Raw genomic sequence first — 13,435 nt, 5'->3', positions numbered from 1 at the left:
ACTGTGAATACCGTCCAAAGCAACCTGTAGCCTTGCCAGGGCCCATTGTTTACTATTGCAGGGAGATCCTCAACTCAGATGCTGCCCTTTTGAGGCCTGGGCCACTTCCACAGCTGGCCCACCCTGGGTCCAAAGGTTGAAATTCACACTTCAGAATCAGCTGTCCATTTTGATTCAGAAATCCCATGGGGGCAAGAAAAGCACATGCACATAATGGAGGCAGTGCCCTTCCCACACTGGTCTGGGCAGTAGTGACCTCTTGGGCAGAGAAAGTGGCACATGTAACTTACCTACAATAGGTGGGATTCCAACTTCCCATTTGAGCCCCAAATGTAAAGACTACGTAGGAAATACAAGTAGAGGCTGCCAAAAAATTGTGACCTGCTGAAGCTTAGCTGTGTATGACACTGTCTGGGGGCCTTACTGGAAGAGCTATGTGGCCTTAAGCCCTGCTCTAACTGGATTCCTGGCTCAGCATGCCATGGAGGTTGGTTTCTTACTGTATTCACTTGGTATCACTTGGGAGGATGATCTGAATGAGAGACACAAAAGAGGGTATCCTTGAGGGATATTCTTGGCCAGTTTATGAAATGAAGTGAGATGGCACGTTCTCTTTTCTACTTTTGAATGTGATTCCTAGGAAGGGACTATGAGAAGATTCGGGGTTCAGGAGGGGTTTTGGAGCCATCAGCTCTGGCAGTTTGTTGGGAGGAAGAGGGGACTTCTGAGGTGGCCCCAGTGGCCAGTCTTTCTGGTTGCCTACTTCAAACAAACTCACCATTTCCTGCCACCTGGAGATGCTATCAGTTGTGGTCAAACCTGCTTTTGGGAGCTCTGATCAAGGGAACCCCTCTGGAAACAAAAGATGACAGGGACTGATGATCATCAGCTCTGTTGGGCCATGATTCATCTTTCCTGTCAGGAGTCTAAGGCCATGATATATCCCCACTTGAGCTGTTTATAAGATTTTATCCACTGGGCACAGTGGTGCTCACCTGTAATCTCAGCTACTCAGGAGGCTGAGGCAACTAAGTGAGACTATTTCAAAATCAAAAAGAAAAAGAGCTGGAGCCAGGCATGGTAGCGCGTGCCAATAACCCCAGTGACACTGGAGACTGGGCAGGATTATAAATTCAAGACCAACCTCAGCAACTTAGTGAGGCCCTAAGGACTTAGTGACACCCTGCCTCAAAAACATAACATTAAAAAAGGGCTGGAGAATGTGGCTCAGAGGTTAAGTAATCCTGGATTCAATTGCCAGTACCAAAAAAACAAAAACAAAATGCTGGGAATGTAGTTTAGCAGAAATGTGCTCTAGGGTTCAATTCTGAATGCTGAAAATGACAACAAAAACAATGTCAAAAAGATCCTGTCCTACTCTTTCCTGCCTACTGTGCCCACCTGGCCAGGCCCTTCTTCCTTCTGGAATAGCGGAAGACTGGCTCCAGCTTCCATTGCAGTGACTCAAGCTGGTTCCAGGTTGGCCAAGGCTCAACTTTATGCTCCAGTTGCTGGTCTGTCCCTTCCTGCTGCTTCCTTATTTCTTAAGAGAGAAGCCATGATCATGAACTTAGAGGTACTACTGTTAACTCACTATGCCACAGGTGGGGGAAAGAGCACTGAAAAGTGCGTTGGTAGACTCTCAGAGAACAAAGGGAAAAGAGCTGGCCAGCACTCTTCCCTTTCATCTCTTGAGAATGATTCCAGGTTAATGGTGATGTTAATTCCCTCTGGGGCTTTATGCACCCAATGGATGTGGGGATACTGAAACATCTGAATGATCTGTGCCTGAAGGATGCAGACTCCAAATCCCTGGGCTCCCTGGCCAGCTGGAAGGAAAGCTGCCAGGACCCTTGGATTGCTTGGACTTTGAGAATCTCTATTACAAAGAACATACTTTCCTACAGGATGCTACTGGGGCTCACTTATAAAGGGCAGCCTCTTACAAATGTGGGTGTTTGCCTCAGACAGCTTCTCAAATGACAGCAGTTGATGCCTGAAGCAGAATATGAAGAACTGAAGAAAAGCACAAACACACAATTTTTTTTTTTTTTTTTTTTTGGTGGTAGTGGGGATTGAACCCATGGGTACTCTACCACTGAGCTACGTTCCCAGCCCTTTCTATTTTTTATTTTGAGACAGGTTCTCACCAAATTGTTGAGGGTCTCACTAAGTTGCTGAGGCTGGCCTCAAACTTGTGATCCTCCTGCCTTAGTCTCCCAAGTTGCTGGGATTATAGGTTGCGTGCCACTGCGCCGGGTTCAAGAAGTTGTATTCATTGAACAACGCTATACACATTTATATATGCACTAGACGTAAGACTCGTATGGACACCACCTATCTGAAAAGGCAGGTGGTGATGTGAAAATGTATCCTGGCTCACTGCTGAGTACACTAAAATGACTCAAGAAATATACACTTTATTTATTTCAAAAACTTTTATTGCGCATAAAACAGACCATTTCCCTTTGTGGGTCAGATATTACCATCTTTTAAATTTTCTTTCTTGGCAGCACTAGGGATGGAACCCAGGGCCTCATGCATGCTAAGCACACACTCTACCACTGAGTTACACCCTCAACTTGTAAATTTATTTTTGTTTAACTCTCTCCTTTCTGCTCCATTGAAAAAAAACTTTTCCTTTGAAAGGGTTAAGAATAGTCTATCATTGCTGGTCAAAATCAGCTTTAGAGTGGCTGCTGGGGGCAAAGGCCCGAAGACACTAACTGAGTAAGGGGTTGGAATCCCACATAGAGCTGCTGGCCAGTTTCAGACTTGGGGGTTGGGGGCTGTCTTCTGCCCACTAGGGACGCTGAATGTGGATCCCCAACTGTATTTAAACTTGTGTCTGGGTTTACTCAGATGAACTCTGGCATTTTGTGTGTGTCTGCATGTATATATAATCACTTCCCTGCCTTCAAGGGAAGACTTAATTCTTCAGAAGAAAATCTGCTTTGGAGCTGCATGCATTTCCAGAGGTGGAAAACATTTCATGTAGCAAGTCACCAGATCACTAAAATCAACTGCAAACTAGTGGTTACAAACTGGGAGCTTTTTTTTTTTTTTTTTAAAAAAAAAAAAAAAAAAAAAAAAGAAGTGCTCTATGAGAGCCTGAAGCCTTAACACTGTCAGGAGTAGAAAACTGGGGGACATTTTACAGGCTGATTGAGGCCTCTCTGCCATCTTCAGCCCCCTTTTGAGTGACAGTAGGCAGCAGCATGTGCTTTGAAGGATGAAGTGATGCCATGGTTGGCTGGGACTGGCCAGCAGCAAGAGGCAGAAGGAAACCTGGTGTTTCTGCTGCATGAGGCCATTTGAAGCACAGCACTATTGCCCATCACTTTGGAAACCACTTCCTAGTTCTGGGGTTAGCAGGAGTGACAGGGACAGAGGCAGCTCTGCCAGGGCTTGACTGTTATGGTGGCATTCAAGAGGAGAGGGTTAGGAAAAGGCCACAAAGGCAATGACAGTCTTGTCCCAAGTCCAATTTTACTGGAAGATTGGGGTGTGAAGATGGAATCTAGAACACCTTTCTCTCCACTTTAAGGAACAGAGAATAAAAATAGAGATGTTGCCTCCTCAGACACCAGGAAGTGAAGAATTCAGAGTTGTGATGGTTGTTAGCAGCACATCTGGATTTCCACAGGAGATAGATGGCAGCTTTTACACAAAGTGAAGAATAAGACAGGTTCTTTGCTCCTTTGTAGTTAGAATGAATGTTCGAGTTGAGGCACAGTGTGGTTCCCATGGGAAGTCCACGGTCAGCATGGACCCTTGGCCTGTCCTGCCCCAAGGACACCTGAAGAACTGCCAGGCCTGTTCATTCTATACCAGCCCTTCCCATCAGGAGTCAGCTGGAGTGCCCCTTTGAGACTGGCCTGGCACTGATGAAATCATCTCTGGGATGACTGTGTGCTAATTCTTCAATAGACAAGCACCTTCCAGCCCTTGACCTTCTTAGTCAGTGGCTTGATGAGTTGTACACACGTGTTCTCTGGCTGAACCATGAGAAATGAACAGTTTGATTTGCAGAGCTAGTTACATGGTATTTATTAGCCCTTGCCACCCCAAGAAGATTCTAATTCAGGGGAGGGAAGAGAGGGCTGGAGTTGCCTGTCTGTGAGAGACCAGACTAAATGCTGATACTGGCAGCACGTGTTCCTGTCTTGCTGGACCTTCATCTAGGCTGAGGGAATTCCTATCAGACAGATCACAAGGAGCCATCTACATTGCCTCAGCCAGCTGAAAAAGGGCTTACCCCCAAATCTTCTTTAACATATGTGTGGAGGGAGGTGAAACCCTGGCACCAAGACTGAGAAAAAAATGGGTCCTATAGAGCCAACCTTCCAACAGGGAGAGACCAGCATGGCATCTTTGCCTTTTAGCACTGCCACCAATAGTGCTGAAATGTATCCTTGACAAGTGAGTGGTTCAGATGTAAAGGTCCAGAGCCATAGCAAGAGCAGGATGCCAGTGGGGGAGGAGAGGACTGGACAGTTACAGGGGGACAGAAAAGCTGTGAGCAAGGACCCAGAGGGTCTCAAGCTGCTCCCTGATGCCAACCAGATCAGTTTTTAACACTATGAAGAAGGCTAATAAATAGATGCATGTAACAAGCGTTCAGTCAGTTTTGAATCAGGCTGTGTAGGATGGAGCAGACTTCTGTTACCCCTACACGCAGGTGCCAGGTGATCAGTGTCTCTAGTAAAGATATAAAAATGAAGTTGCTTCTTTTCAAGTATTAAAAAAATAAGTTAATTGACAAAAAAGATCTGAAGTGGCTGAGCATCTTGCCAGGTCCTCAGCTTCATTTCAATGTGCAAACACAGGAAAAACGCCAAGGAAGAAGGGAATCTCCTGCCTTCGCTGTGAAGCGCTGAACTGTGACAACGCCTGTCTGTCAATGGGGGACTTGAAGTGTAGGGTCCTCCAGCCCCCAAAGTTAGTACTTTCCAGTGTCAAAATGGTTGTGAATTAAAAGCAAAATGCAGCAATCCATGGGCCTCGGGCCTCAGCCAGAGAGAGGCCTGGGGCATTTGGCCACTTGAGGTCCAGTGTATGGTGTGGGGCCTGGGGCCAGACCCCTCCTGCATTCTCATAACTCACCTGCCTATTCCTCAGCTTCTCCTACAATGCTGGGGTGGTCACTGCCCTGACTGGTCATTGCCCCTCTCCCAAGTCTCCATCCATGTCTTGCTTGTGGGGTGTTTTTTTTTTCTTTCTTTGGTGGTGCTTCAGGGAGCATGAAGAAGGCAGCTGCCCTGCTCTGCGGGGTGCTCTCTGTGGTGGCGGTGTCTTTGAAGAGAAGGAGCAGCTTCCTTCTCTTACCAAACGTGCCAGTGGAAGGAAGGGGTGCCAGGCAGTAGGTCCTTAGGGACCGTGCGGGGTTCCCGCGCTGCACCATACACCCAAGTGGGCCTCTTCTCAGGAAGTGGAGTCACCTCAGATAATCATCATCACCTGGGGTTTCACCACAGCACATGAGCATGTGGGTGGCTAAGTGTAAACTCCCAGGAGGTGCCAGACTTCCTTGGACCTTAGATCCACATGGTCTGGGAGAACACAGCCAGATGGATGCTGATATTCCAAGCAGCAGAACGGACACAAGCTCAGGACCAGTTCAGGCTGAAGCCCTTTGACAGCATGGCTGCCTCCAGGTCCTTGTCCTCCTCTTTTTCCCGGAGCCTCTGCTCCTCCAGCAGGGCCACCAGAGAGTCTCTCTGCTCCACGACTTCCAACATCTCATTCAGGATCTTCTTCTCCTCTGACAACTCCTCCTCGGTCTTCAGATGATCTGGGGAGTAGCCAAAGGCATGAGGTGTGTGGCTTGGGAGGTGGCAAACCATACCAGTCTTCCCCTGTGCACCTCACCCACCCACTTACCTTCCACTGCCATTCGCTCCCGCAGTTCCTGCTGCAGTCGGCTCTGCCGATCTTCTAGCTCTAACTCCCGGGCACTGAGAAGGGGAAGGAGAGAGAGACAGTGACTTGGGGAGCAATTAGTCACCCTACCAAGTTAGGGTAGGTGTATCTATGATAGACCCAGCACTTTTGTTGCTTCTTGAATAGACCCCCAAATCTCAGACTACTCACAAAATCATCAGCTCAGACTCATAGCGCACCATGGCGTTTTTTTCTTGCACCAGCTTGAACCACTCCTGCATCAGCTTAGGGTCATCCTTCTTGCCCATGCCTGCCGAGAGAGACTGTGTGTCAGGCAGCAAGGTAGGATGTCTTGTCTCCCCTGGCCCACAGGAGTCATCACACTGGGGCAAATGTGCAAAGAGAGCCGAGCAAGATGCTGCCGGAACACTCCCAAGCCAGGTCCAAAGTTTGCCTACAGCCTTTGGGGACATGCAGATAATGATAGGCCCCTGCATTGTGCAGACCCCAGGACCTAACAGAGCCTATGCTTTTTGTCTGTTCTGTCCAGTCCAGGCTCTGCCCTCAACCATGCCAGTAATCCTGGCTAGTTGTGACTGTTCCCGCCTCACAGGCTTGTTGATACCTCTTCTGTGCAGAAGCTTTCTTTTGGATGTCTTAAAGTGCTTTGTTCTTCCTTCTTAATTTTTTGATTCATTTGATATTTATTTGGCACTTGCTATGTTCTGATCTCCTTGAGAAAACCAGTCTAAGTGGCAAATATAAATTTATAAACTATACTTTACTCTTCTCCCTGCTCCCTTTAACCCAGTTCTTTCCTAGGCTGCTGTTCCTCTCTGGGGCCAATATTGAGGCCTCATAATTGCTTTATGTCCTAATCAGAAAGACACCATTTCTTCTTCTTTTTTTTGTTTTTGGTAATGGGGTATTGAACCCAGGGGTCCTTAATGACTGAGCCACATCCCCAGCTCTTTTTAAAATTTATTTTGAAATGGGGTCTTGGTAAGTCACTCAGGGCCTCACTAAATTGCTGAGGCTGGCTTTGAACTTGCGAATTTCCTGCCTCAACCATTCTGGTTGCTGGGATTATAGGCATGTACCACTGCCTGGTAAGAAACCATATCTTAACGTATGGCTGGTCATGCTTCCTAACACACACTCTAGCAGGGCATCCAGGATGGCTGTCAGCTTTCTCACCAGCAGACCAGCCACCCTGGAGACTGAGGAAGCTGGCCACACGCTGTTCTGATCCAATCCCACCACCAGTTTTGGGGGCTGGTACCTGCCTGCTGACTCAGGCCAATCTGAACCAACACAGGACAAAGTCTCGATCAGGAGCAACCCAACCTGTGGGCATAACTGCAGCAGGAGTATAGAGGAAGAACTTTCTAAGGAATCAAACCATCCAAGGAGGAAACAAACTCCTTTTCCTTGGAGCACAAATCTGCTCATGGCCAAAGTGTGGTACTGCCTAAGAGACAGACTATGTCAGTGGCTCTTTAATATTTTGGGGTTACAACCCATTTTAAGCATCTCATGAAAGCTAAAGATTTTTCCTAGAAAAATGCTTTTATATATATATCTCACACATTGTTATTATTTTATGGTGCTCAGGATGAAACCCAGGACCTTAAGCATGCCAGCCAAGTGCTCTACCACTAAGCTACACCCTGACTACAGCATCAAATAACTTTAAACAGAATTTCAGGGTGCTCAGGGGCTTCCTAAAGTCCATCCACAGGCCTCAGATTAAGAGGCACTGAACTAGGAAATCTCTCAAAGTACTCTCCATTTTGAGTTGCTTGGTTGGATGTCCCAGCAGTGATTAGTGTTATAGCCCAGGAGCATGTACTATGTATGTCCTCAGGTGGGTGCCTCTCAGATTTGCTCCTTACTCGTTCTTGCCCGCATTTTGCCACCTGATATTCTTGTATACTAATCAAAAACAAAGCTCTGTGTTGTCTTTTTGACCCGCATAAGGCCTAAGCCAGTTAGCCAATGGCCCCACTCTAGAGAGGCAGAGATGCATTGCATTCACACAAGTAGGGGTTAGTGTCTACATCGTGCCCCAGTGCACATACAGCTTTGCTCCTGAGGTGGCATCCTGTCCCTGAGCTCTACTCTCAAGGATGGAAGCTCCCCACTTCCCCAACCCCTGGCCTGAGGAGACTGCTACCGTGCAGTGCTGCTTTCATGTCTTGGGGCCTGAGCTCTCCTCACCCGATCCAATAGACTTGGGTCTTTGGCTTTTAAACCAGCCTACAGCTCAGTTCCACGCATTCCTTCCGGAGCGTCTCTGCACAGTGTGCCCACATGGCCATGAAGATGGAGCCCTGACACATGCAAGCTGTCCAGTGTGGCAAGCTGAGGGCACACTGGGAAGTCTCTCCCTCCTTCCCACCTTCCCGTGTATAGAGACAAAATTTCCACCAGGGTACATCTGAATACTGCTCATGAGCCATGGTGGAGCTTGTTCACAGCCGATGAGTAAGGGGATGGGGTGGGGAGGGTGAAAGTCACATGTGAGAGCCATGGAGAGCAGAGTAAGAGGTTAGCAAGGGTTAGTCATGGCCACACTCCCCCTTCCCCTGCCCACATGCCTTGTCAATGACAATCTTATCACCACAACAGACTTCAAATCAGACCAAAAAAATAAAACCAAAAACCAAACCAAACCAAACAAAACAAAACACACTTAGCAAGACACAAAGTAGAGAAGTTTGCTTTAGTGTTTGTTTTGGTAAAGAACTTGAGGGCATTTGTGTAGATCAGTCTTTGTAAGGACAGTATTCCTTGACTCCATTAATACAAATCCATCTGGTGGGTCTGAGGTTTAAAAGCCCCAAGTACAAATGGGTATGGTGGGTGGGGGGGCAATGCTGCAGAAGAAGGTCTGCAGGCTGCAAGATGTCTGCAGACTTCAGTTGCCAGGCCTGGAGGCTCTCCAGCTTCCCTCTGTACCCAAGTCCTCCCCTCAGACGGTCAAAGGGATACTGTGCCTTGTAAGAAACTGCCACATACTCATGACATTCTGAAATAGGGCTGACATATGTCAGAAAGAGAAAGAGAAATAGTTGGGCTGTGGCTCCCTGTGGAACTAATGTGGCTCTGACCCTCCGAGGCAGTGGGATGAGGCGGGTGAGGTTACGTTACCTTCCTGGACACAGCAAGGGCAGAAGGAGAGAGGTCTACGCCGTGGAGTCCCGCCACTGGGCTCAACTTCAAAAAGGACCAAACAAGGAAGAGGAGGAGGAAACGGAGAAAGACAAAAAAAGGAAGAGGAAACGAGGAGGAGGAATTTGGAAGTGGAGAGGGTTAGGGTGAAGGTGAAATAAAAAACAAGCAGAGGACAAAAAGCATAAAAGGTGAGAAAGGAACAACAGGAAGAAAAGAAAAAATACAAGAAATGGAGAAGCAGAAACAGGGGAAACAAAGTCTACAAATGAATTAAGTCCTTTTCTCAGCACAGAAACTGAACAAGAGCGGGCTCAGGCGTCAGGAGCACTCATGTGGGTGTGTGGCTTGAGGGAGGAATGGTGGGGGTCCACCTAAAGATGCAAGTACTACTTTCATGGAGCAGCAGCTCACGACCAAGTGGGCTGTGCCTTTCTCCTCTATTCCTTACTGGTAGGATGTGAAATTTGGGTATTACCATAAGGTGGCCTTTAAGGTCTTGGGTGTTGAGCTCCCTCCTCAAAAAGGCCCAAGGTCCCTGGGTAGATCTGCCTACCTCTGTGAGATACTATCTTAAACATGGGGTTAATATTGTTTCTAGGTGGGAAGGTAGTATCAACCAAACCTAAGTGAAATATCCTAAGATATCACATAGATACATGTGCTAAATTAACTTTGATTAAGTCTGAAGGGCAAGGAGAGGTCTGTTATCCTCTGATGCTGTGTCTATAGAAAGGAACAGAGTCTATGGAGGCAGCAACCTAACTCTGTGGTGGGCCTACATAGCTCTGGCATCTGCAGTGTTCAAATTCTGAGCCAGGGAAATGTGGACACCCAGAAGTGACTTCCACCAATCTGTATCACTACCCCTCCCACGTGCCAAGGAGAGCCAGCCACCCCGTTTTCTTCTGGTCCTTCCATTTCTTGGAGGGGTCCAGTGTCACAGCTGGGGATGCTGTTGCATTTAAGACCAAGAGGGGATGTGCTGATAGGACATGCCAACAACTAACACTAATGATGCTGGTAAGAGTGGTGATGGGGCAGCTGAGAGCAGACAGTGTGCAGAGAGACATCTCCAGGCCAGTTGTAGGGGAGACCTGATGGTCACTGAAGGAAGAGGGAGAGGAGCTGAGCAAGGCACCATCACAGAACCACAGCAGTACACACAGGGGACAGTGAAGTCCAAGGACAGGCCTTGGTGGGGATTTGCAGGGGAAAGGCTGCATTGGTGGCTTATGATGACAATGGAGTTTAGGTTAACAGGAGGGCCAAAAGACAAACCATTCTACTTTGCAATGGAATAAATGCAGGGATCACTTTCTTTCTTCTCAGACCTTCGCTGTTCTGCACAGTGCTCTGTACATTCAATTTGACACTGGGTACAACTTCAAAACTAAAGCCAGATACAGAAAGAGGGTGTGTGAAATGCTGATTATATGTAGTACTCTCAATAGACCAGACTCTGACCAGCTGATTCCTGGCCATATGGGAGGAGAATTTCATTCCTAAAAAATTCTCTTTGCCTTAGAACAGACTTATATTCAACCTTCTTGGTTTCAAAGTCTGTATTGAGGTTTAGAAACCTTGATAAACTCCTTAAATAAAATGTAAATAAACCATCTGCTGCTTCCTAGAACCATGTTACATGTGAAAAGGCTGTGTGGTGTGGAGAATAGCATCCATATTGATTAGCAAGGGACAGTGACACAATATACAACCAATACACATCCAAAATCAAGTAGGGAGCAGCACATACATGTTGTGTGCATTTCTATTTTTTGGACATCACAAAATATAGCTTTTATCTCCTTTTGTGTAGATCACATTCCATTTACACCCTTTCTGATATAGAGCACAATTCGAGATAACAAAATATTGAGAATAAAAATTAGAAAATGAAATTAGAAAAAGGGGGCATCAGGTAAAGTGTGCATTTAAAAACAGAAAAGGAAAGGGGGTAGGAACTGTGACAACAACAGGCAGAAGGAAGGGTATGGGAGACTAGAAGGGCTGGTCTCTCTTGTCCCTCAGGGAGGAGGTGGGTGGGCTGATACTGCAGGGCTGGTACTCTTTTCTTGAGTTTCCAAGACTTCCACAATTAATCTGTACTGCTTTTACAACCAGAAAGGACACCCAGTGGGTATTATTTTCAGAAGAAATAGAAGGGAAAAACCAATTGAATGGGGAGTTCCACACTGCAAGAGAATCTGAAAGGACCACACAAGTGAGGCACAGGAGCACCAAGTGACAGAAATTTCTTTGCCTTTTAGAGATGTGAGAAACACATGATCTGGTTCATTGGTTCTAAGAGCAAAGACATCACCCCAAATAGAAGATCACCCCCCTGCCCCCACGCTGGGGATGCAACCTAGAGCCCAGTGTATGCTAGGCAAGCACTCTACCCCTACCCCTGTAGAGACCTGAGCTACATCTCCAGCTCTTTTTATTTTGAGACAGGGTCTTGATAATTTTCCCAGACTGGCTTCAAACTGGCACTCTTCCCAGTGCCTCAGGCTCCTGAGACACTGGGATTTCAGTGTATGCCCCCATGCCTGGTTTGTTCTTTCTATATTTCTATCTTAACCCTACTTCCTCATAGAGGTCTCTAAGACACTTCATCCCAACACACTGTATCCCCTACTCCCATCCTATGAGTTAACTGCATAAACTGTTTGGGTAGCTAGAAAAATTAAACAAACAAACCAAATCTCAAGATATGAAGTTTGGCTGCTCATCTGAAATGAAGACAAAATCCACTTTATCTCTTTAGAACTCAAAATTCCAAAGGCTCTAACCCTGAGGATGAGAGGTAGAGAAAGGTTTAGTGCCTTTCTTATAGGAAGTGATGATGTGATAATGAAGCCTGGAAGGGCCAAGACCAAGGCCTAACATTAACCATAGCCAGAAAACCCAGGGATAACTCGTGCTGTGATGGGAGTTGGCCTGAGGCTCCCAGTTCAGTCATTTGATTCTACCTAGTTTTATTTAGCCCACTGGTTTCTACACTGGTGCTATTATCAGAAATAACTAGAAACACCTTACAAAGATCATGGGCTTATTTTTAAGGACAAGGTGAGACTAGTGATTTCATAAATATGTTTACTGAGTACTTCTAATGTACCAGGCATTGTGCTGACCATCCACTAACCCCATTTTCTTTAAGAGCCAAAGCAGAGCTGGGCAAGGTGGCACATGCCTGTAATTCCAGTAGTTTGGGAGGTTGAGTCAGGAGGATTATAAGTTCAAAGTCAGTCTCAGCAACTTAGCAAGACCCTAAGTAACACAGTGAGACCCTATCTCTAAATAAAATTAAAATAGGGCTAGGGATGTGGCTCAGTGGTTAACCACCCCTGAGTTCAATCCCCAGTACAAGAGAGAGGGGGAAAAAAAATAAAAAAGAAAAAAGAAAGTAAAAGAAAGAGCCAAAGCAGGAATACATTTCTGGTTGGAAGCAAAAGATGAGTGTAGTTTGTAGTAGGAAGGGAAGTTGATTGGCCAGTCTCAAGGAGGACAGAGAGGAAGGGGATGACCAGGGAGCTGGTCTGGAGCTGAGAACTAGCCCTGGGATCTACCTCATCTTAGAATCCATCTCTGCCATTATCTAGGCTCCCAGATCCTCCTTGTTAGGAGTCATCACCACATGCTTAAAGCTGGAAAGTCTCTTTAGTCAGTACCTGGCAGACACTGGGGAGGGCCTGTTAAGGAGCATCTAGACCTGAGAAGTCCCAGCCTGGAATGTTGCATTTCCTCAGAACTCACTGGCTAGGTACTGGAGTGCACTGTCTACAGAGATATTATGAGGAAAATAGGCTTTTTATGAGCTGAGTCACCATTTATAACATTTCTTTGTGGGAATACAGAATTCTAAATAATAAGATTGCAAACATAGGATATCATCCTTTTACAAATTTTAAGTTGGCTCATAACACCTTCCCTTCTGATACACTAGTCCCTGGGTTAGATTACTCCCTTTTCAGTTATACTTTAGGAAAATTTCTTTTGATTTCCTTAATGCCTCTGAACAACTTACTCCAAGATGTCAAGGATAGGCAGCAGACTTATTTCTTAATTGCATTTTGAGGTTTCACTTTCCAACCACATGATCTCTACCCAGGGCTGCGTATGTATCCCTCATCTTACCTGGGGGTAGGGTGAGAGGAGTCACATTTCTCATTTACTACTCATTTAGCACCATATTTACTACTAAGGAATCTAGTGCTGAAAAAATGCCTTTTACTCCAATTCGTCTTAGTGATACTACAAAGGTTTTTGTCCACCTTTTCCTCAGAGACCTCAGGGGTTTTCCCAGTAATTACTATGCTCAGTCACCCAGATTAAACTTTCAGAGAACAACATGTCCAGGGTTGTAAGAATTTTT

General features: G+C 46.3%; 1 protein-coding gene across 1 annotated transcript in view; it reads right to left on the bottom strand.

The window, feature by feature from the left end:
• Nucleotides 1–3,090: 3,090 nt before the first annotated feature.
• Nucleotides 3,091–13,435, bottom strand: part of MICAL3 (microtubule associated monooxygenase, calponin and LIM domain containing 3) — a 203,148-nt gene continuing 192,803 nt past the window's right edge. Inside the window, 4 exon segments of the mRNA XM_079140276.1 lie at nucleotides 3,091–5,794; nucleotides 5,884–5,957; nucleotides 6,094–6,193; nucleotides 9,037–9,102. Of these exon segments, the coding sequence (XP_078996402.1) occupies nucleotides 5,610–5,794; nucleotides 5,884–5,957; nucleotides 6,094–6,193; nucleotides 9,037–9,102 (425 nt within the window). The 3' untranslated portion in view covers nucleotides 3,091–5,609.

This window comes from Sciurus vulgaris (genome assembly GCF_902686455.1).
Source record: "Sciurus vulgaris genome assembly, chromosome: 5".
NCBI classification, from domain to species: domain Eukaryota; kingdom Metazoa; phylum Chordata; class Mammalia; order Rodentia; family Sciuridae; genus Sciurus; species Sciurus vulgaris.
Note: the sequence above shows the minus strand (reverse complement) of the source record. Positions and strands in the feature narration are given on the sequence as shown.